At 38.2% G+C, this 25,652-nt stretch overlaps 2 protein-coding genes across 5 annotated transcripts in view; both read right to left on the reverse strand.

Annotated features, from left to right (window-relative positions):
* GABRG1 (gamma-aminobutyric acid type A receptor subunit gamma1) overlaps positions 1-9,387 on the reverse strand; it is an 84,485-nt gene extending 75,098 nt beyond the window's left edge. For 2 of the 3 annotated variants that reach the window (XM_071807451.1, XM_071807452.1), the window contains exon 1: positions 9,124-9,385. The gene's annotated coding sequence lies outside the window, so the exon portion shown is untranslated. Of the gene's footprint in view, positions 1-9,123 lie in introns of all 3 variants that reach the window. The other variant, XM_071807449.1, reaches the window with a different exon arrangement.
* Positions 9,388-17,430: 8,043 nt separating this feature from the next.
* Positions 17,431-25,652, reverse strand: part of GABRA2 (gamma-aminobutyric acid type A receptor subunit alpha2) — a 116,836-nt gene continuing 108,614 nt past the window's right edge. For both annotated transcript variants that reach the window (XM_065836948.2, XM_065836949.2), the window contains exon 10: positions 17,431-24,544. In XM_065836948.2, the coding sequence (XP_065693020.1) occupies positions 24,236-24,544 (309 nt within the window). In that variant the 3' untranslated portion in view covers positions 17,431-24,235. The remainder of the gene's footprint in view (positions 24,545-25,652) is intronic.

Consider the following 25,652-nt stretch of genomic DNA (forward strand, 5'->3'; position numbering starts at 1 on the left):
GGACCACTGCAGCAGGAGGGCAGAGCAATGGCCTCACCCTCACAGCATGCCATCCTGCTTCCATTGGCGCTGCAATTAAGCTTGCAAATGAGTAGGTCAGAGAGCACAGAGACAACCATGGACCTTCCCTTCCTGCTGGACAGCTGTACCATGAGAACATGATCAACATGGCACTTGTCTTCCTCAAGCAGCTTTCAGTGGCTCAGTAACCATATATCAAACCAAATAAATTGTTGTATATCTCCAGGACCTCACAAGATGTGAGAAAGAGAGCAATTAAGCTTTGCTCTCATACGGTGGGTCCCATAGGGTTCCTATTGATGATGAAGGGAACCAGAGAACCTGAAGGGGAAAACCAAAGTCGCATAGACCAGACCTGCCCTCCCATTCCACCTGGGCAGGAGGACTGGTTCATTCTCCATTAATTTGAGCAGCATTACTTAAGGAAAGTAACCACCACAAGAGCAGGTGAACAAATCAGACCTGAAATAAGTATCAGAGAGGTTTGCCTCAAGAGAATCCTGCTCTCCATTTGGGTCACTATGAGTGTCCCTTAAACGCAGACCTACCTAGTGCCTTCCTCCAGAGAGGATTCTGGTCATTCTTGTCAGAGGCTGAAATGACTCCATGACAGGGAGCCTTTGAAGTTCAGCTGGGTGGGAATGCAAGCTGTACCAGGCCTCTTCAGCTGCACCCTAGGAGAGCTTGCTGTGCATTTCAGCAGAAGCCTGAGCTGGTGAGACGTGAGGTGAAGGACTGGTTACTTAATAACGTTACTTAATAACTGGTACTTAATAACGTTTGATTTGTTCTTTTCCTTAAATGAGATATAACATGTAGAGAATTCCATATAAGAACATCACATAGATCATAACTTCAGTTGCTCACTGTGTCAAAAAAAATGCTTACTTGCCTGTGCAACTCCAGCCTCTTTGGTTGTTTGCAGTATAATGTTGTATTTGATTCCAAAAACGAATGCTATGGTTTTCCTTAAGGAATAGATACAAAGCAGACTTTATTTTCTGAATGATAATTTCTTCTAATGCAATCGTGTAACTCTGATATGCATTAACCAATTACCCCACTGAAGAAATCTTTAGGTGGTCTGAGCCTTTTGTTTCAGATTTTATATATGGTCTATATTTTAGAAAATATAATCAATAAGTGAACTTGCAAATTAAATCATTAATCAATGTGAATAATATGTGTATCGCATGTTAATTAGAGATTCAAAACTTGCAAGGTTCCTTCACTATTGATCAAAATAAATTCTGATGAAGAAGACTTAGAAATGTTCTGAAGAGCAGTATTCAACCTGTGATTGCATCACATACCACAACAAAAATAAAAAAGTAATTGTTACTGGGAAATTTAATTGCATGCAAATATATAATAGTCAACTGGTTCTTGAACAGGTCTAAGGCATGCAGGTATAATTATTACCATGAGAAATCAAATGCCAACATCCATAAAAAATAAATGTCAGAAGTAATTCTCATATGTGGAAAGGGAATAGTTTATCCATCTCTATTAGAAAAACTTACGTAACATAAACCGGTAGAAACTTTGATCAAGATCTGCAATAGGAGTTAGCAGGGAAAGTAATAGTTGCGATATACTTCTTGTCATAACCCCAATACAGTACTAAAATCAACAAAATATCACTCATAGAAAATTCTCATTTAATTATGGTTATTCCTTTAGCACTGATGATCACTATTTCAACAGTGAAATAATTAAAAAAGTATTGATATGTGCATCATACTCACTAGCCTTGAAAGATCATTTGTTGCCGATATTAGAACTTGACAACAAAGCAACTATATTTCAGGCATAATACTTAAACTTCAGCAACAAGTGTAATGTGTGAGTAGTGAGAAAGGCAATAATCTAAAGTAGTCACCTCTTTATGACATTATAGTACACTCAGAATAAATGGAAATCATCTGATTGCCATTAACACTCTACAAGAGCAAATGGATAATTTGGAAATTCTCATGGTGAAAATGGAGAATGACTAGCAGGTGAAACAATTATTTGGTTGCAGAATCATAACATAAAAAGGATGATTTCAAGTAATTTTAGACTAATAAACATAAGAAATTAAAGTATAATAAGAGACCCAGTTATGGAAAATAAGTGTAATAGTATAATAAGAAAAATGGAAAATAAGTGTAATAACAGATCCAGTCAAGGAAAAGAAACTGCTGACAACATGAAACATGTGAAGCCTTCTCACACATTTTTTTTCTGTGATGGAAAAAATAATTCTCTCTACCACCACCAAAATCAGGTGTAGCTGAAATTCTAGTCTGTCTCTCATCATGTTTGTATTGTTCCTAAGATCTACAACTTTCTAATAACTTTTGTAGGTACTTTTGAATAAGTTCTTCCTTGCCTTACAACCTGCAATATTTAGTTCCATTTGAGTCACAGTAGTGTTGTACTGCACAAATCTCAGTTTGATCTTCTTTTATTATTTCTTCTTTCCCATCTCCTAAGCACTATACACAGTTAAAAATATGTATCTGTAGCCTAGCAGAGGAAGCAAACCTCTTTCTTCCTTGAATGACTTCAATGATCTTAATTGGAGTAGAAATTGAATGATTAACTGATTAGTCCACAAGACACTAAAATGACACTTCTCACAAGTGATGTTTTGAGTCAGATTGTCTGCAGATTCAGGGAGTGCTGTAACTTTTGATGTTGAATGTACAATTCAGATGCTTACTTTGAAAAAGCAAGGAATAGAAAGTGCTGTTCTAAGGAAAAAATGAGACATCAGCATAGGAGGTAAGATACAGGGAAAAGCAACAGGTTGCCTATTGTGTTGATTTTTGTGGAATGCAAGTGATCTAGCTAGCTTTTCCTAAATTCCTTTAATGTAGGAGAAAAATATCTGCACAGTTGGCAGTAATCCTGATGGTCCTAATAGTACTGTCCTACTACATGCAGCTACTGCTGGATAAGATGCACTTTGATGTTGCATTTTGACATGTAATGTCACATACACTTTGTCCCTGGAATTTGATAGATCTGCTAGCATAAGTGAAGTTATTCCTTTCTCTAGTGGGATATGGGCCACGGAGTTTGGGCAACCAGCTCTGGTTTTCTGACTGGCTAATCAAGCAGGGCATGGGAGCATGCCACTGAATAAAGAGAACTCAGTTATTAAAATAAACTGCTGGTAGACAGGAATGAAAAATATCACATAAATTTGATGTTTGCAAAAAGGCTAAATTACAAAAAAAAAAAAAAAGTATATGCTATTAATAACTCTGGAGCCAAAGGGAGCTTCATACCTTGCAGGAATCAGGCCAGGATTGACCCAAGGATTCAAACTGCAACAGAGTAGGCAAAGCTGAAAGCTATGGGTTCACAGCAGCACTAAGCTCTTCCCTCACCCTTGGATGCTCATACCCCTTTCTTCCTTTTGGCCAGCACTTGCTCTCTGTTTTAGCTCAGCTGACCAAACCAAGTAGATAATCTGGCCAAAAATAAATGAATAAAAGCAGCATTTAGCATTGCTACCAGTAGTAGCATTTCAACATTTTGTACTGTTATAGCTATGCAGATTAGGAAACTTACTCATTGATGTAACAGTTCAGTTCAAGAAGTGCTAGCCGTTCTGCTTTAGGTATCTTAAAATGTGATCCCAGCAACACATTTTGGTTATTCACAAGTTAAAACACAAATGTAATTGCCATAAAGCCAGAGCTTATGCCTGTTGGAGCGATAAAGGACTCAGCACTCCGATTCAATGTGAATCACGCAAAGCCATTTATTACAGAAACAAGTCTCCTTATATACGCAACTATTCTCTAATCACGCGTCCACGCTCCAAGCATGGATTCGCTAAATGAATATCATGGGCAGTCCACACGCTGGAGCCCCACCGATGATAGGCCCGATGACTCACGCCATGCTGAGGCCCTGTTAATGAAGAAACACCCCTCTTTCTCACAGCAGATTCTGTTCTCAGCTTCTCGAAGTGGCCTTGAGATTCCTTTGGGCCTGACTAATTCAACAACATATCTCCATCTAATGAAACCCCTCCACAATTCCCCCTTTTTGTTCTTGAATTAGTCAGGCCCCTTAAACAGCATGCTGAATCGTCTTTGACATACACTGCAACATAGAACACGTGATTAACAACATAATTACAATTACATATAATGTAGTTAAGATCAAACAACTACCCACTTATTCCAAAACTTGTAAACTATATGTCAAACCTTAACCTTACTATGGCAATCTTATTAATGTACTGTTCTAGTTTGCCTAAAGCACTTATTAATAGATTCAGAATAATCAAACAAGTTAATACAATACAACCATAATCCTAATGTTAAAAGTAGAGCATTTATAACTGCGTGATTTTGTAGATTTGCAGGAATGTCTCATAATTTTACCTCATTTTTGCATTGACTATCTAAGTGTAATATCACCCTTTTGGCTCTCCTGCTGATTGTTCAAATTGCCATTCTCCACAAAAGGTACACCACCTGCTTGCTAATAGGCTTCTAGACCACCAGGTCTGTGAGCATCTATAACACTGAATTAGGATCCATGGTTTACATCTGAAACCGTCCTCACATCTTATCTCTCTCCTGTCTATCTGCACCCATTGAATCTTTGTTGTCTTTATTCAGCCATGGCTTGACCCATTTTGCGGGAATCTACTTCAATCCTTGGCCTGTAATGACACAAACATAACCTTTTCCCCAGGTTATCAATTATTGTGGCTTTTTCAATTGACTAGTGATTTGACCATAACTACTGTAGGTTCTTTCTGATTTAGCATGGTTTTGGGTCATACTTGCAAAGTATTTCATCACATACAATGCTTTTGACAATTGGTTTTGTGGTGTTTCCCCTAATTCCCCCCTTTTTTTAAAACAAATAAACAAACAAAGTTTGGAATCAGATACATGCGTTGGATCTTGACTACGTACTCAAAATCACAAATCAAATTTAGAGGTTCCTCCTTAAAAAGCTCTAAGTAATTTAAAGCTGCGCCAAGTTCTGCTAATTGGGTTAATTCTGTAAAAATTATTGAAGGTTCATGCCAATCGTTATCTTCACACCAAACCACTACAGCTTTATGAGACTTCCCAGAACCATCAACAAAAACTGTGCAAGTATGTAGGATCAGACCAAATACAAGTATGGCCTATGACCTGATGTTAAAGACTTGCAGGTTCTGCAGCAATTTACGTTTAGGCATGCCAAAAGCTGTGCTGTTAAGAAAACCAGCTAGTGCAATTTACAAAGACATAGACTACAAATAAAAAAAAATCAGAATTAAATTTCACAACTGGTACATATATGACAAAAGGATCATGGCCTATTAAGACTTAAATTCATTCCCTACATTTTCTTGATCAGAGTGACAATTGGTATATAACAGTCGGTATATTAATCTGCTAGCAATCTCATCATACTGTCCCACAATAGCCACAGGTTGTTTCTATGTTGTAGCTATAAACAGGCAAATCTGCAAGTCCAATCGAATGCAGTCAGCCTGTAAGGTTTTCATAAATTTATTCCTCAAAGTTTCTAACTCCATTTTGGCTGTCATATTTATTGGATATTGTTTTCCCTTACCGGATCGAAGTCCTGTTTCAGATCTATCAGTGTAGTATTTGCTTTATTGAAACATTGGCTGTTAATACTAGTGGAAATACAGCATTTGAAATTTCCTTGGAGATTTCTCACTTGCAGCAAGCAGATCTGCACCATCCAAGCAGCTTCTTGTAGGACATGCAACTAAACAGAATTCTCAGAAAATGTTATTTGAGCTTACAATTTACTTAACAAATCCTGGCCCAAGAGAGGTATAGGACTTTCTGGCAACTACAAGAAGTCATGTATTAAAACTTTGTTCCAAATTTGGCATTCTATTGGCCTCAAAATATGGCCTTTCTTTCGTTCTCTCCCATGACCTCAAAAACTAGCATGGTGAATTTACTAAGAAGTCACTTACAACCAGTTACCACAGAATAAGTCTATTAAAAAAAAAAAAAAATTTGTTTAATTTCCCACCTTCAATAGAACTATGGACCCACTGGCAATGCCTTTAAATTTCAACCCTCAGACTCCTTGATGCAGTGTTACAGTTCTCTAGCAGTAACATTGCTGGGGGCAGGGCGGGAATAAAACCTCCCTCTTGCCCCCATCTTGGATGGCAGGATCTCCAGCCTAGCATGAAAACAAATCAGTTCGAACTCCACATCAAACCAACCTGGCTGCACTCCACACCCAAATCAGTACCACTCTGACCCAGAGAAGCGCTGAGCACTTTGACCTCCAAAAGCTGACCAGTGTGAAAAGACTGACTTCAGCAAGGAGGTAAAATTATGAGCTCTTTCCCCAGATGTGCCAAAACCTAGGAAACAAGACAGAAGCAAAAAGAAACATCACCAACAACCCCTGATTCAAAGCCAAGAAGCAACACAGTGCCACAATAAGGATGGATGACAATACTCCAGGTAAAAAAAAAAAAGACAGAGCAGGGGGAGTAAAGCCCCCCTTTCTTCGCTTAGCAGCGGGAAAACAGGTTTTTCCTTTTTTTTTTTTTTCCTTCTCACTGCAGTTCAGATGTAGCCAAGGCCACGCAGCTGGCGTAATCGCTGGTATGAAGTGGGAGGCTCTGGCAAACTCCTTGGTTACAATGAGCTGAGTTTTATACACCATTCCAATTTCCTCAACAGTTGTTACATTCCTCAGCCTCATTTACCTTTCACAATTTACAGATGTCAAAATACAGTATATTAAACATCAATGCATTATTCCATTTTCCTAGATCCAAATCAGTTCACATTCCAGCAACTTTTAAATACAACTTCATACAATACCAAGTTCACATCCGTCATAGCATTTAGGTGTCTGTTTGTTTCTTTTTCTTTTTTTTCAATGCAAAGCAGAGTTTAACAATTTAAATTCTTTTCTGGTCTCAAAATTACTAGCTAACAATATAAGCAATTACTCTAATGCGCAAGGATGCATCCTAAGGGGGAGCAAGGTGGAATTTTAGCAGTGAAATTTTAGCAGTGGAACCAGTTCCCATTTTGTAATTATTTCCCCAAACAAAATTGTTTTGGTACCAAATACAAATATGCAAATTAAAATACTGAGCTCAGATATGAAAACCAAATACCAAGTTCAAATATGCAGATAGATCACAGTTACACTAATTTAAGACAATCTCTTAATTTTTGCGTTGCACCTTTGAACTGCCTACTGCTCAGCCAGGTAGCGGTACCGCTGAGTCTCCCTGACAAAACAGGTCAGTGAGCACTGGAGCCCCATCTGCACCCGCCCCCCCGCCGCCGCAGCAAGCTGGACCAGGCAAGGTTTTTATCAGTGTCTCATCTGGTGCGCTACAACTGTTATCCCAAAACCAGGATTCTTTACTTGATGTGCGAAGAGCCAGATCCAGCACATCGAGATGTGACACAGCCTATCACAGAGTTGCGCAAGTCTGGATACCGAAATAAAGCTAGCGTGCTAGAAAGAAAAATAACAGCTACTACACACAAAATTTTACCATCACATTCACGCAGTAAAGAACTAAATTACTCATGATCTTCTGTATCATCACAAAATGCACATTTTGAGTCAACGGAGTCTCATGATTTAACAGACTGTGAACTTATCGTACCATATAACAAAGACCTACCAAAATTGCAACATGCTTAAACAGATACCCACAAAGAAAACAGGTTAATAAGGAGAGCATCTTGCAGACTTTAACAAGTTTTCTGGCCTGTGTGTTATCAGTTAAGTCTCTCTCAGCTTGTTGAAGTTCAAATCGCCCTGCCTGTGAAACTGTCTGAAAAGATTTAATGATTTCTTGTCTGAGTGCTTTCCTATGTTTTAAAACACCTCCCAATGCCGATTTTTTGGGAACACAACTGAAAACAGTCATTCCTGATCCCATCTTGCAAGTAAAAACCTTGAGAAGTGGAGGGGAGGAGGGGAGCACAGGGCTACTTGCAACCTGAGTGGGAAGAGCAGGCAGAAGGTTTTATGGCGCACTTAAAAACAACCAGTAAAACAATTAACTCACATTGCTGACAAGCTGCTTGATTTTCAGAGAGGCAGTACACGGGAGCACATAGTATGTACTGTAAAACTCACGAATAACATGCTGATAGCAAACGTTAGCATTCTCTACTGCTAATTTCAACACCAGTGCTTCCTTAGCTTCTAAGTTTTCAGCCTGCTTATTGATGGTCTCTTGAAGGTGGTCAATAAATTGCATGTAATTCTCATTGGGACCCTGATTAATAGTTGCAAATGATTTGGCTGCTTTGTTGGTTTCAGGCACCTCTCTCGTAGCTTGATATTGCTGACTGTTGGATTCACTCGCTAATAGCTGATCTGATCTTTCACACAGTTCTTTTGCCCAGTTCTTATCCAGCGACTCCTTCTGTTCTCTCGTAGGAGTTAGAAGGGTAGAAGCCGGTGAAGGCAGACAGGAATCAGTAAAAGAATTGATATTACACTTATTTACGACTTTAGCATTCTCAACTTTCACCAGTCCTTTTGACAAATTATCGGACTCCAGTTCTTTGGACTTCTTGGTTTCTCTAGGGTTGTGTGATGGTACAGGAGGCCATCCACTTGGTAATTTTCCTCCCTCCACCCCAGACTGTTGTATCATCAGAGGCGCCGAAGGCACAACAGGGGATGGAGTAGAGAAGGTATCAAAGACACAAACCGGGTAAGCTTCACAATTATTTTTAGAGTTCTTATCAGGCTGCAACGCTGCAAAAATTCCGGTAACCGCAGCCCGTTCAGCCTTAAATTCTTTTAAGGTGGAAATTATAAGCTTCCATGTAGTTGCTAATGATTTAGCTTCTTTATCTCCATTGCTAACCTTATCCCATAATTTCTGCCCTATATCGTCCCAAAGTTCAATTTTAAAAACTTTCTCAGTTTCTGTCGGGTAGCCGTTAGTTCTACACCAAACCAACAGTCTATGTATGTTACTTTCTTCATATTTAAGTCCTCTCATAGAGAGAATATGCAGGAGGAGTTTAACTATGACTTCTTGCTCTGAGGATATATTTTGCCCCATAACTTCACTCTTCCCTCCTTCTGCTCCCAGCCGCTCACCTTTTCCGGGGACTTCTTCAATAAAATTTATCTGCGGAACATCCGTACACCTCCGCTCAGTTCTCAGTCCAGCTGATCTGCCTCCGGCTGGGCCGCTCCAGGCTTTTCCCCGATCTTAGTGAGATGCCGTTCGGAGTATCACATCGGGGTCACCATTTGTTGGAGCAATAAAGGACTCAGCACTCCGATTCAATGTGAATCACGCAAAGCCATTTATTACAGAAACAAGTCTCCTTATATACGCAACTATTCTCTAATCACGCATCCACGCTCCAAGCATGGATTCGCTAAATGAATATCATGGGCAGTCCACACGCTGGAGCCCCACCGATGATAGGTCCGATGACTCACGCCATGCTGAGGCCCTGTTAATGAAGAAACGCCCCTCTTTCTCACAGCAGATTCTGTTCTCAGCTTCTCGAAGTGGCCTTGAGATTCCTTTGGGCCTGACCAATTCAACAACATATCTCCATCTAACGAAACCCCTCCACATAGGCCCACAGATTATGCAGGACGTTTCCCTAGTAATGCATGGTTCATTAACATCAGATATAACTCATATCCCCTGTTCAGTGTGTATCAGGTTTTTTTGCTGGAATACATTTTACCTTTATAAGGTACTCATGACTTGCTTAAAAACATAAATTTGCATAACAAAATCCAGGCTGTTATCATATTTCTAGATTATGACTGTTGCTTCTAATGAAACACACATGGATTTTCATTGGATTACAACTGTCACAAAGTAAATTGGTCAGGTTTGGCAAAATAGCAATGTGCATGTGTTGACTCAAATTGTGCTGAATCCTTTGCCTTTGGTCACACTCAATGCTCCACTCATATCAGGGTCCTCATTTTCTGAAAGAGAAAGCAAATCGCTAGCTAGACTATAATGATCCATGTTTGTTCCCATACAGAAATAGACTATATTCCCTCTGTTGGGCTCAACCATTTCTTTCAGTGAATGTGAAGAATGAATGTGAAAATTGAAATATATGCATGCATACTTGCATTTATGTCTACCACCATAAGCGTTCCTACCTTTGTTTTTTGCTGGTTGGTGGGGTTGGTGTGTTTTTTTGTTTGGTTTTTTGTTTGGTTTTTTGTTTGTTTGTTTGTTTTTAATTTAGGTTGTTCTTAACTTACCATGTAATTCACAAAGAACCTTCTGAACTTTTCAGATTAGCTAGATAACTTTAAGGGCACCAGAAAACCAGATGAGTTATATACTGCCTCAGGCACAATTGTAAGGCTAGATATATCTTTGGAAGTTTGATAAATTAAGTTCTCAATGTATCTACAGGCTCCTTTTTAAAAATATAGGTATTCATTTCTTTTTGAAATAATTTATATTCAAGTCAATCTATTTCTAGAGTTAAAGGGCTATCATTGTGACTTCTAACTTACTCACACTTTCTTTATATAGCCTGTATTGGTAGTGGAATCTGAAGAAAACCTGGCTGCTATTCTTACAGCTTTTTGGTTTGAACATGAAAAGGGGAGAAGCACTTGGCAGCTGTGTGTTATAGAGAATTCCATTGTTGGTATCAGACTGCCCCATAGTCTACCCTAGCAAGGAATTTTTGGTAGAGCTGCATAATCTAAGAGGCCAAAATTATCTCCTCTGACCACAAGCAGAGATCTTCAGAGCTGGAAATAACCCATCTTGGGGGATTTCAGATTTAACACAGAAAATGCAGTTCATCAATTCTAAGGTAGAAAGCCAAGAACACATTTGCAGAAGAAGAAATAAAATTGAACCTGAAGCTTGTTTAATTTTGTGCCATGGGAGACGGTGATCTGCTTGGATCCTTATAAAACTATTTAATACCTGCTAGTTTATTCTTCCTTCCAACATCAGCTTTGTCAGCTTTTGCACAGAGTCACAAGATCACTGAGGTTAGGAGGAACTGCTGAAGATCATCTGATCTAACACGTCACCAACAGCAGGTTGCTCAGGACCATGTCCAGACAACTTTTGAATATCTCCAAGGATGGAGACTCCACAACATCTCTAGGCAACTTGCTCCAACACCCAATGAGTAAGACAGGGGGGTTTGTGTGTTTAAGTGGAACATTCTATGTATCAATTTGTGCCCTTTGCCTTTTGTCCTTTCACTGGATATCACTGACAGAAGTCTGGTCTGGTGTTCTTTACTCCCTCATATATGGATGCACATAGATAAGATGCTCCTGGAGCTCTCTCTTTTCCAAGCTGACTAGTCCCAGCTTTCTCTGCCTTTCCTCATGTTTCAAAATCTCCAGGCCCTTAGTTATCTTTGTGGCACTTCTCAGGACTTGCCAGTGTGTTCATGTCCTCTTGTACTACAGGGGAGCCCAGCACTGAACACAGTATTCCAAACACTGTATCACCAGTGCTGAGTAGCAGCAAGACCTGTTGGCAATGCTCTTCCTATTGCAATCCAGGAGGCCTTCTTTGCCACAACAGCACACAGCTGGTTTAGTTTCTTGTCTACCAGGACGCCAAGATACCACTCTGCAGATCTGCTTTCCAGCCTGCACTGATACATGGACTTATTCTTCTTACATTTCCTTTTGTTGAACTTCATGAGGTTCCTCTCTGCCCATTTCTCTAACTTGTCAATATTCTTTTGAGGGGTAACACAACCCACTCCTCCCAGTTTTGTATTGTCTGTGAGCTTGCTGATGGTGCAATTCATCACATCAGTGGGGTCATTATTCAACATTTTAAAACAGTATTTGCCCCAGTATCTACCCCTGGGTAAAAAACTAGTGATTGACTTCTAAGTGAACTTTGAGCTACTGATCACAAGACTCTGAGCCTGGTAGTTCAGACACTTTTCAGTCCACCTCACCTACACTTTATCAATTTGTCTAATCAGATGTTATAGGAGATAGTGTCAAAAGCTTTACTGAAATCTGATAAAATCCAGTGCTCTCCCCTTGTCCACAAAGCTAGTCATCTAATCATGAAAAAGTATCAGGTTGGTCAAGCATGATTTCCCCTTCATAAATCAATGTTCACCATGCCCAATCACCATCTTGTTCTTCAGACATCTGAAAATGCTTTCCAGGATTATTTGCTCCATTACCTTCCCAAGAATCCAGGTAAAGATGACTGGCCTGTAGCTCAGCAGACCTTCCTTCTTGCCCTCTTTGAAGGTAGGAGTAATATCTGCTTTCTTCTAGTCCTCAGAAACTACTTCAAATGACTGTGATTTTTTTCCAAGATAATGAAGAGTGGCCTCAAGGTGACATTAGGCAGCATTTGTGGGTGCATCTCATCAGAACCTGAAGACTTGTGTATGTCCTGTTTCTTTAAATGTTCCCTATCCTGATCTTCTATCAAGGCTCAGTCTTATTTGCTCAACTTTCCCACTGGTCTGAGCAGCATGGGATTCCTGAAGGTAGGTCTTACCAGCAAAGACCAACACAAAGGAGGCACTGAGTACCTTGGCATTCTCTATGTGCTTGGTCACCAGGGTCCCTGCCCCATTCAACAGTGGGCCCATGTTTTCCCTGGTTTTTCTTTTGCTGATGATACCTACAGAAGTCCTTAAATTTGCCTTCCATGTCTGTCATTAGATTTGTTTCCTGGTGGACCTTTGTTTTCTCATTACTCTCTGCATACTCAGACAGTGTCTCTATATTCCCTCCAGGTCACCTCTCTCTGCTTCTAGCTCCTGTGTGCTTCCTTTTTATGCTTGAGTTTAGCCAGGACCAACTTGTTTATCCATGCAGGCTCCCTGCTGCCTTGGCTCGATATTTTGCATACTGAGTAGGACTTTTCTCTAGCTTAGAGGAAGAGATCCTTGAAAATCAACCAGATGCCCTGGACCCTTTTTCTATCCAGCAACATCTACCAAGGAACTCTTTCAAGCAAATCTCTCAGCAGACTGGGTCTGAGGATGGAGTTAGCACTGTGGGGAGATCAAGAGTCCTGAAATCCAGGGATGTAATCCTGCTTTTTGCCTTGTTCCCTCCTCTCAGGATCCTGAACACCACCACTTCATGGTCAGTGCACCCAAAGCTTGCACATTCTTCTTTGAGAGTGTGAGGTACAGTGGTGCATCTTCCCTGGTTGTCTCCTCCATCACCTGTGTCAGGAAGTCGTCCTCCATGCATCCTAGAAGCCTTCCTGTATCGCTTTGGGGTTTTTCCACCTTTTTTTCCCTGATGTCTCTCAGTGTGAACTGTGAAGGTACTCTTACCTTTAGTAAATGGTAGGGTGACCAGATGGGTCTAGACTTTGATATTCCCGGTACCACCTGGACACTGGCTCATTACTGGACACTTGTTCTACTTTATTAATTCTGTCACATTGACCAGCATGCACAGCCCACAGTAAAAGCTGTTGAACTCTATAATGCAGCATGGAACATGGTTTGACTCTAAACTCTCATCACTGTCATTTCTGCAAACGCTAACCTGTTCAGTGTCAGGTGGCTGTGATAGGAAGAATAGAAAGGGCTTTTGAAGGAAAATACATTCCATCAGAAAGGTATAACAACAATATCCCAAGCCACAACTTAAGAGAATTTTCACTGTCATGTCTGACTATCTCAAAATATTGATAATTGACTTGGGGGGGAAGGGTGAGGAATGCAGCACTGAAATAAGCTGCTCTGCACAAACAGTAATCTTCATAAAACTCAATCACATTCCTTATACTTGCCAATCATGTCCAGCATTAGCCAAAAATTATGCTAGTCTTTGGAAAGCAGAAGAGACATTAAAATCCTTCCTCTTTAATAATTTACGCCAAGGTCTCAAAATATCTACAAAGAAATTGAAAGCAGAGTTGCTTTCAATATTTAAAACGTTATGAATATTCATCCTTCACTTTCACTATGGCTCCTGTCCACCACAAAGGCAAAGACAACTGTGCAAAATGTTTTCAATACTGTATCTAGTTAAATGCTTCTCTTCTCACATATGATTTGCAAGTCTGTAAATATTACTCAGGCCCCTGTTTACTTCGTATCTGTACATAAAACATGCTGTTGAAAAACAAATCCTCATCCATTAGAACCTGATTTTTTGATGAAGTTTCCTGAAAAAATGTACTATGTTACAGACCATTTTCTGCATTGCTATTAATCCTTCAGCATTCCATGAAATCCTCTTTAATGCTGGTGAAATATTCAAAGAAAAAATAATTATAACTAAAGAAAAACTCTTTCCAATGGAACAATAGAAATCTTTGCACAGTTGCTAATAAGAGAACACTAAAAGTATATTTTGCCCTCCAAGCATATTCTGTCTGCATATATTTTTGCATCCATGAAGAAGGAAATGTATAAAGAGACAAGCAGAACAGACTGCTTCTTCACCAATAACTTCATCCTTATTTTTATCTTGACATTATTTTGTTGCCTTGCTTTATATTAAACATTGTCTCTGCAAGGGAAGAAATTTTTTAAAAAGTCAAATTCACCCAGTAGCTCCAGGAGGTGTTATTTGCAGTGTCCTAATAAATCAGTAAATTAGATACATAATAAATGTACTGGTCATACAGCTGAGATTGGACCCTGTCCAACATCACTCAACAGCTACTGATTTACATCTCCATAGAAAAGCAGGGAGCAATGCCCAAATGGCACAAACATGCACCTATCAGGGTCTTCGAAGAATCACATTCAGCCTTTTGCTGGTATCATCCCGGTGTGAATCCCTTGCTTCATGGAGTCGGCCAAACTCTCAGCACCTGTGTTGGTTTTGAAGCAGTGGCAAAAAAATGGCAAGTTATGAAGTGGCAATAAGAATAAGGTCCCATGTTTCCCAATATATTTCTCAGTGTGCATTGTACTTCTGTGCTGTTCATAGCCTATTCCCTGGGAACAATGTTGGTGACAGTGTTGTAGTAGGAGTAGAGTTCACTAAGAATGTTGCACTTCAACATCAGTCTCTAAAGTAGGAATACAGGCTCTTTGGGACCTCAGGATCAAGACTAGATTAATTATGTAAGGTGTGCTATGCAAAAAAAGCTGGGCCATTAGCAGAAAGGCAATCCCTCACTCAGCTTGTGTCAATCTGCAGATGAAGCATACATCCTAATGCACGATAGATTTAGAGACATGCTGTAAATAGCGATTTGACCTGAAGAACATAAGTGAACTTTCCTCGACATTTTATGAGAGTTGGAAGGAGGCTGTGTTCTCTGACAAATATTCCAACACCTGGGAATTTATTTGTTGGTATTTGTTGGTACCTTTGACACTCAGAGATTACAAGCCTGAAATTCAAGATTCAGCATCTAATATAATTTGAACTACAAGCAACACAGTATCTTGAACTCTACAAGGTATGCCATGGAGCTCTTAAGGAGGCCCTAGCTAAGGGCCACAAGGAACAAGAGAATTTACAGCTGTGTTTCTGAATTGAAGGCTGTTATTGAAGCAGACACCAGGCAACTAACTGGTGTAGCTTATCCTGCTAGTAGTTGCTTGAAGGCAAAGCACAAGCAGGAACTGTAATCCACTACCTTGAGACCACAACTGCAATTACTCAGCCCCGCATTTACAGGTTCCCATCTTCCTGCAGGGAGGTACTGGCACTGAAGCACAGGGCTTTCCAGACCAAAAGGCTGTGCAAGCAATGCAGGGCTCTTTCCCTAAGGGAAGAGCACACTGCTTGAGCACTGCCTGCCTGTAAATCCCCCACACATTTTCAGCACCTATTAAGGGAGGAATCCTGCTACTACAGGGCTTCTCATGCAAGAGGCTCCAATGCTGACAGGGCAGACAGTTATCTACGAAGCATCACACTTCTGTTCCACCACAGAGGCATGCCACTGTTTGAGCTGAGGGTTGCAAGCTGCCGAAGCTACAGCACTCTATAGTCAAGTACCCAGAAGCTTTTAAAATTTAAGTAAGTCTATCACTCACATTGTAACCCTTACCTCATCACCAATGGTAGTCAATGTATAAAAGGGAGGGCTTTCCTCACCTGATACAGTATTTTGTGTCACCTCGGTACCTGTGGGAAATTTACTGTGGGAAAGCAAGTAGAAAAATCAGCTAGTTTGATTATGTGAGGATATTCAATAGCAAGGCTCTTCTACCACATCTTCTGAACTGACATGTCATTGCATACATGCAGAGAATATTGTCCTCATTCACGGAGGCTGGTAGAATTTGTTATCCCCCAGCCCAGATATCTATTTTGGGATACAAGCAAGTAGGATCTAAGCAGTGATCATGCAAGGAAAACCACCCTTGTGGTGTCACCTGGGCCCACATGTTAGCATTTTCAATCCAAATTAGCAATAAGGACAAGCCACTTAGAGCTATAGCTTGGACTATATACCTTGGAACACTTGTCTCAGAAGTTTAAAGTGATAGAGCAAGCAGTAACAGGCACAATTTGCAACATGGGAAATTCCAGTCAAATACAAAGAAATGTTTTCATGCTGTGAGGGTGGTGACAGGGGAGCAGAGACCCAGGGATGCTGTGTGATCACCATCCTTGGAGATGCTGAACACTTGATTGCACAAGGATTCCCACAGCTTCATGTAATGTGGCTGTATTCAAGCAGCGGATTTGACAGGATGACCTCCAGAGATCCTTTCCAATGTAAATCATTACAACTCTACTATATATATCTATTTTTGTCATAAATTGCTCACACATAGTCCTAGCATTCCCAGGTATTCCAGCCCAGATACAAGGAAATCCAAATCCCTTCTGATAAGCAAAATTACTTCCATCTTCCATAAAGAACGTTTATGTATTTATAATGAGAAGATGCAGCTATACAGGAAGACAAAGGGCCATCCCTGAAATAGTTATAGCCTTTTCACAGAAAGACTTAGAACCTAGAGCACTTATTTTAAAACAAACAAACAATACAAAACAAAACAAAAATAAAACAAACCCACACCCTACTATCAGTATACACATTTGGGGTTGTTTCTGAGTAAGCTTTGTTACCCAGTCTACTCCTACTGATGAACCAAGCTGTCTAGTGTTTCTTACATTCCACATCAACTGATGGTTAGTGTATACCTTTCAGCAATATGTTTTATAACCTTCTGAAAACATGAAACATTGACATGTGGAATTTGAATACATGAAAACATTCTCACCATATAAGTAGAAAACCCTGTTCAACTCTCACGACACGAAGGAATATTTCCAAAATATTGTTTGCTTTCTTTGGGAAATTCCATCCTCAACACACCTCCATAGAGGCTGCAATGGATTGCTTTAAAACAAGCAAACAAAACCAAATAAAAATCCACACACAAATTCTGAGAGAAAAGCTATGAGGGGAATCAAACATTTGTCCTGTCAAAGCATTAAAAAAAAAAATACAAAGTGTGCTATATTTAAATTAACTTTAATAAGAAGTACAAAAAGATAATGTTAAGCAATATTTTGCATGTGGTTAATAAATATTCTTCAACAGCAAGCAGTGACACATTCAAACATAAGTCCAGTTATTTCTTTTACATTTTAGAAAAGTAACAACTTTTTCCAGTTAAAACAAGGTCACAAATTACAGAATATTATTATCCTCTTTAATTATTTATAACTATGAAACCTACTAAATAAGTGAACTGTCACCCAGAAGATTTTGTATGATGCTGATGTTCAAGGTTAAGTATACTTATATTTATCATGCAGTTTCTTACTGTGCATATTTGACTGGTGTTTAGTTTTCTTTAAAATTATTGGTTCCATAATTATTGGTTTCCTTATTTCTTTTTAATATACTGGAAGCATCTATTTTCAAACTCTTATACATTTTCATGCCCAAGTGACTCACTAAAGTAGATTTGTCATCCAGCCCAGCTGAGAAATTGCTAACAATGTCTGAATCAGACTCCATATTATCTTTACTATTTTTTTTAAAATGGAGTATAACAAGATTTAGTGTAATCACTTCAATTAATATTAAAGTGCCTTCAAATGTTTCCTAATAAAGTGACTATTCAGAGGGCAGAGGGTGAAGAGGTGCTGTTTGGGAACTGATTTTTTTAACAGTTTATAGATACGGTGCATATTGTACATATGTATTCTAATAGATGTAAAGTACTACATTGCATTTCGTGCTAATGCAAAGCTACAGTAGCCTATAAACTGATAAATTCAGCCAAAATGAACATCTAATAAAGAATATCAAAAGCAATTGATCAAAGCAATATCTTGTTCATTCTCTATTTCCATCCATCCTCAATAGCATAGATAGTTGGATGAAGTACTGGTAAACAAATATAATACTTCAACCTGTGGAAGCTCACCTCATTGAATATTAGATGAATGAAAGCACTCAGTGCAATCATTAACAACCTTGAGCACATAAAGACACACTCCAGGTCACTTAATCAAGTGAAGTATTCACAACATTATATAAGGAATTAAAATGCTAAATGAAAAATATAGCTTTTAAATCATCCAAAAATAAAAAATATATTCATATATCTTTATGTAGACACCAACACTAAAGTAAGAGTATATATCATCTTGCATATTTTAAAACATCCTCCAAATTCCTTTTTGTGAGTGTTATCACCTACTCCTAACTCACAGCACTTTCACAGTATTCTTAAAAGGCATTAATATCTAGCAGGAAAGAGAGAGATATCAAGTCCTGCATTTCAGTATGGTGGTCTCTTCCTTTAGGGGCTCATTTTCATGGATTAAAGAATTAAGCAACTCAGGTGTACTCTCCATCTGTAAAAAATCCTTACTGACTTCAGTGACATAGATGAATATCCTGAGGATGCTAACTAGTTTTATTTTAAATTCAGTGCAAATTTTGCACTGATCTCAGAGAGGTCAAGCCCTCAAAGTTTAGCTTCTTCCAGTAAGAAACAATCACAGACTCCAAAACATGAGTTCAAGAATTCACCTAGAAAGACCTGAATCTGAAAAATTAAATAGTTTAAAGAAAAAAGTTATGTGATTAACATCTGCAATTAATTGAAATAAAATTTTGAGCCTTCAGCTTCTACTACTTAAGGTCTAAAGTGACAAATCACTCACTGATTCTCAGATGGCTGCAATTAATAACTGGATTCAGAATAGGATTAATAGTTCTGGTTGTCAGGGAGTTTTGGTTATCTACAGAAATGAGGCAGAGGATGTCTCCTTGACTAAAAGAAAATAGTAAGTAAAAGAAGTAACGTTAAAGAGATACTTAAAGTTATATGGCAAACTGACAGCATTCTAGTAGAAGGTACACTGTCCCTGGGAAGAGGTGGAAGGAATCCTAAAACTGTGTTTTCTGAAGAACCACTCACTTTACTGGAGGCTGAAACATGAGCTGACTTTCACATAAATTCACTTAACTACTTAAACGTTTTGAAGTATTTAAGACAAGTACTTTATTTATGACATCAAATCATACCACACTCACACGTTAAATTTAGATTTCTTTAGACACTTGTACATTTATCATGCTGTTTGGTTTTTTTCTTTTTAAATGAAGCTGTTAAGCTGTCTTGGCTTATTTTCAGAAGTTTTCTTCCTCTGCTTTAAAACCCATTGCACTGCTTTCTAAATTTTAGCATTATGTGTCTTCACATAATGGGGTATAGGCTGATGTTAGCTTCATATCCATACTGAAATCATCTTTCATGCAAATTTGTTAGGAATGGAAATGTTCAGAAGCATGGACTTCATCTATTTTGTGAAAGGCCAAAGCAACAACTTGTGCAGCCCTACACTTTCAGAATAGGAATGAGAGGTATGGAGGATGGATGCTTACTGTGCTTAAGTGAAAGTTACACCTCTTAAGGAAACAAAACTTGGAATTAACAAAGTTCTACTTAATTCCTGAACCTTTTTACCCCCTCCACCCTAGATGGCCCATGCTACAGGAAGCATACAACATTGCAAGGTTTTCACAGAGCAGTCAGCAGAAGCCTCTCAGTTTGAAAGGCACAACTCATGTCCCTCAAGTTCAGCAGAATTATGCAAGAAATATTTCAATTCTATATGCTCTAAAAGTTACTTTCCTACAATTCATATATGGTAACAAAGGCTCAGAACTGAAGCTGAAACAAAAACACACATTACCTACTTCAAAGGCCTCTTCCTCATTCCACTGACAGGGTAACAAAGCCATTTTCTTTTCTTTTTCCCTTTCCTCCCCGATACATCCCTACCTCCTCACAGCTGCTTCTGGTTGCTTTCAGGAAGGCTGTTTATGGTCATTCCACTTTTAAAGTCTCACCACTGCATGTGTTATCTATAATTGCTGGGAAGGGAGGGTGATTCAGTAAGGCTTCTGTTTGATGTCTCATGAAGCTCTCTCCCATGACTATAGAGGCAGACTAGCTTCATAATTTAGGATAATATTTGGTGGTATAAGTAGTCTCCCAAGTTAAAGCTCCTATCTCAGAACATCTACCATAATATTTTTTTTAAGATGCTCCACAATGCAGCAGTTACAAGTTGAATTAACCCAGACATGAAGGTGAAGATAATTTCATTGGCTACAACATAATTGAGAAGTTTGGAAGCCACTCTTTTTAAAGCAATCTGTTAAGAAGTCTCCAGCAGGCAACCCTGGCTGATAAATCCTGCTGATCTCTATATTCTTCATGCTGATTTATAAATTACTGTTAAATTACTGACCACATGCATCCAGAAGTACGTGCTCCAGTACTACACTGGAAACCTGTTTCATAAACCTTCTTCAGAATTATGGTAATTCCAATCCAAGTTTACCACAGTGTTATATCATTGTATTTATTATATTAATTTCTTAAGTCACACAAAAAATGACACCCTGACCCAATAAAAATTGGAAAAATTAATTAGATTAACATGTTAAGCAAAGCAAAAATTTCACTGGTGGATTCCAAGTGCAAGTCTTTGATAGCAAAGCAACTTGTGTTTGCTCACTCATGCTCTTTCTTCCCACTTTAAGTATTTAAGATCAGCAAGTTTTACTCAAATTAAAAGCAGCTTCTAGATACTCAGGACATTTGTGAGACAAGCTTTAAAATCCCAGACACAGATTCTATACTGTTAAAAGGAAAGAAGGCCTAACTCTTTTATTCTTGTGTTCCTTGTGTAATGCTTGCATTCAGTTAAATGTTTACATTCAAATTCACTTATCCAGTTGTTAGGTTCACAAATTTGCAACTTGTGTGTAGACAGTTTACTCACTAGAAATGTTTCAGTAGAGAAACAATAAAGCATATTCCTTCCTCCCACAGAAAGAGTTTGCTTCAACACAGACCAACTGTACTAAATGTAAAAGTGAAACTTTCCTGGAGTGTATGCACTCAAAAGCCTTGCTGATGTTCACAATAACTGCTTGTGGATATTTAAAGTGTATTGGGTTTCAATAAGTGTATTTATCTATTATGCTTATTTTTTGGTGTTTGTGTGCTGTGACTGTACCTTTAGCATGTGAAAAACACCTGTTGTTTTTTTTTTGTCTGACTCTAAGCATAACACAAGAGTAAAGAAAATGGTTAATGGATGGAAAAATAGTTGTAGCAAACAAAAGCAGTAGCAGCAGAGCTGACTAACAAGGGACATCATCGGCCTTCTCATGCAAACTGAAGATACACTGTTTGCATGCAGCTCTGAATTATACAGATGTTATCTTCCAGTGAAGATGTCTTGCTGGAGAAGACTTGTACTGTTAAAAACATTTGAGGGGGTCCCATTCGTGGATAAGGATGCAAAATCCTTCCTTATCAAGTAATCCAACATAGCTCTGAGCACACTCATGTTTGTAGTGGGGAGAGTTCTGACTATACAGTGTCATGCATGGAGCAATACACAACGTTGTTTAAACATTTTAAAGGGTTTTGAGGACCTGGGATGTGGCCAAGGGTGAAACACAAACCTCTGTTTCTCCTGTCTGAGACCAGTGAGGTTCAGAGACTCCCTACATCTTGCTGATGCAAAGAGAAAGAACTCCCACTAGGTCACAGGAAGGAAACCTCAGCTACAGAAAACATAATCAAGCTACTCAAGTCCAAGAGCAGTTTAGCATGGGCCTCCATTAAACTATACAGCCAGAGCCCTTTGCCAAAAACAGAGTTAAAAGTAAAGGGTTTTTTTCTACAGTTCTAATATTTACAATTATTTGTACATATGTACATATTTATATATTTATTCATACCTAGACAATGTGACATTAAAGGGATAATTTATAATTTACAAATGAAACATTTTAAAAATGTATAATTATACCATGAAAAAACCTTTTTTTATTGCTTGCCTTCCAGCCTTATGCTCATAATCACACTATTGCACACGCCTCCATGTTACATGGAAGATCAACATTTATATATAAATATATATGAAAATAAGGATATTTCAATTTTAATGTTCTGAATAAAGTGCTCATTTTTTAACTACTGTTGATGAGAAAGGTTTAATCTGACGGTTTAAGAAGAGGGACTTCAAGGGATACGCACTTTGTCCATGCTTCTCCCTTTCATTTATAACTTACGCAATGTCTTTATTTTACTGATGTCAACTCTGTCTTAGCTATTAATTCTATTCATAATATGCATTTGTGACCTTGGCATCTATACTGTCACACAAAGTACAAACAGAATCACATTAAAAGCAAAGAAAAAAGCAAGAAAATAAACCAGCAAATAAAAGCAGTGTTTCTCTTTGTTTTTAGCACATTTCCATGTCTTAAGATATTCTTTTATTTGATTTTAGAAATATTTGTACAACTTTGTTAAACTCTGAACATACCTATTTTATGCACTATACTCAAGTACTGTACAAAACTGCAATAAATGACACTATACGACTACATATGTCTCTACTAGAAGACATCATCATAAAGGTGTATCTTTTTTTAAAGGTCAACTAATAACTGCTAATGTATGTGTGAATCAAAATATTTTTGCTTGGCCAAGTATACTAAAATCTAAATACAATACGCAATTATTACTTATGTAATGATTTACCAGGCCTTTAGGGGCATAAAGAATCTTTGCAAAGGCTCAGATGAAAAACAATTTTACTGATCAGTATTAAATGTTCATATAAAATTGCAAATGGCAGCTCCAATTTTGTTATATTTGTGTATACGAAATACAGCTGATACCTACAGATGATGCATGACCTTTTATTAAAAAAATAACATCCAAATCTTAGCAAAACCACTTCTAGTATACAAAGTTTTTGTAAAGTTATGTCAGCGAAATGTAAAGTTGCAATTTACAAAAGCAGCAGTAAATTTTATTGTATGGATAATATTCTGAACTTCAATAATGGTTCTTGTTTCCCTTGAAAAGAATGTTTTGTGGGAGAAACACAGGTAAATATTTTAATGGCAGGTTTTAGGGTAACAATAAGCAAGGAAAAATAATGTATCATATTAGTGATATACTTAACCCTGAAAAAATTCTGAGTGCTTTTAAACCTGAAAATAATCCAATTAAGAACAAAATCAAAAAGCAAAGAAATTCAACTTTGCCAAACCAGACAACTTGGGTTAGCAACATGGAAAAAAAAAAAGGTGAAAAGTATAAGAGTTTCACTAGTGGAAGTTGGTTGATATTGGAAAATTTATTAACACTTGCTTTTCCCTGAAATCAATTAGAAGAGTTTATTAACAACTTCAAACAGGATAGAAGTAAGAAACTTGTGGCTTTTGCCATAGAGTAGTCTTTACTACCTCTTCAGCCTAACTAGTATCCAGAATGTTTGTCAACAGTAGAACCGTACGACCTCCGTATTCTGTTATGTACATGGGAACTGCTATTGTATGAAACAATTGCACCTTTTTAAAAAAATCACTTTTTTAAATGACAGTTTCTTTCATTAAAGTAGAATTAGTTACTTTATAGAAAAATATTTTAACTTTAAATTAAAAAAATACTGTTCCTAAATAATCATGTAGGATCATATCTTCATTTCATTGTACGGAGAGAATATAATTCTGTGTATTTGAATCCTAGTTTAACAGAACTCCCCTGGGTATAACTTTTGAACAGCTGGCTATATTTGCCATGGGTGCCATCTGTTTACAGACCCATGAATTTACACTGTGTCCCTCCTTTGGAGATACACAGATATCTATATACACTCTGTACATAATGGTTCACAGATTAGCAGTTATTAGTCGTACTGTACATAGCAAACAACCTATCTGATTAGAATGATGCTTTAAGTCCTCAGTGCAATTCAACTTTTAGGTTGATGGCGCAAAGCCCAGTAAGACGGGCTCCCTGTTTAAATATGTAGCCCAATAGACTAAATTAAAAGTACCAAATAAGACTGGAAACACTATCCTAGACATTCTGTCAATTTTGCTGACACTGTTGAATGTCTTCTTTGCTTCCTGTGGCTTTGCTTCTGGTTTTGCCTTGTTGGGTTCTGCAGTTGTAGCGCTCTTGGAGATGGTTGGTAGCACTGAGTCCTTGGTAATATTTGGAGCATAGTTGGCAACAGCCACTGCATAGGCATTGTTTTTCTTAATGACAGACGCTTTTTCTTTTTTCTATTGGAAGACAGCATGAAGTTAAATATGTAAGGTGCACTTCCAGAATAGTCTTAATAAAACATCATTTCAAATGTAAAAGAAACGTATTAGGATATGTGAGCATGTTAAAATAAATACCAGGAATACCATACTAATAAATTCAAATATAAAGAAAGATATTCCAGTCTATCCAAAAAGAAGGTAAAGGTAACATAAGAATGCTCTAAAAACATGGACTTTTGAACCATCAAATGCCCTGCTGAAGTTATATGAGGAAGAGTTTCTTACTGTGGTTGTAAGGATAACTGGAAAAGAGTTGGTCTTTCTCTAGCTGCTTTGTTATCTGGCTCCCTACAACAGAATTGCAAGATTTTTAAAATGTTCTCTGTTAATAAAACTAGGAGTGAATGGGTAGACTAGGAAAAAAGATTACCTGGCATTGTGATAAAATGAAAACTACACCATCTTTCCCACGTAAATCTAGCGTCACTATTATTTGAACATCTCATAACATACCACCAATAAATAAAGGAATTTCAGTAATGGTCTGCATTTTTAAGTGATTCTAGAGAAATATGTGTGTGTGTTTACATATGTATATACATAGACACACACACAGAGAAGTCAGAAAGAGATTGCAATTAAGAGAAAGGAGGACTCCAGCATGGTAGCTGCAGAAGTGAGCTGAGAACTAGCCCAAGAACTAGCTCTGTTTTTCAGAAGTTATTGTTTAAGAAATGCATAACAGTGACGAAAATAGGGCTTAGAACCTAAAAAATAAAAGAAGATAAGAATGGTGGGATGGCATGACAAGAATTTAATGAAGCTCAGCAAAGGGAAATTTAAGTCCTGCACCTGGGGAGGAATAACCCCATGCACCAATACAGGTTATGGCTAATGGGCTGGAAAGCAGCTTTGCAGAAAAAGCCCTGGTGGTCCTGGTGGACAAGTTGAACACAAGCCAGCAATATGCCTTCACAGCAATGAAGGCAAATAGCCTTCTGTGCTGCATTACAAAGAGCACTGCCAGCAGACCAAGGGAGGTGATCGTTCCCATCAACTCAGCTCTGGAGAGACACATCCAGGATGTTGGATCCAGTCCTGGGCTCCCCAGTTCAAGAGAGAC

Source organism: Patagioenas fasciata, chromosome 4, assembly GCF_037038585.1.
Source record: "Patagioenas fasciata isolate bPatFas1 chromosome 4, bPatFas1.hap1, whole genome shotgun sequence".
NCBI lineage: Eukaryota > Metazoa > Chordata > Aves > Columbiformes > Columbidae > Patagioenas > Patagioenas fasciata.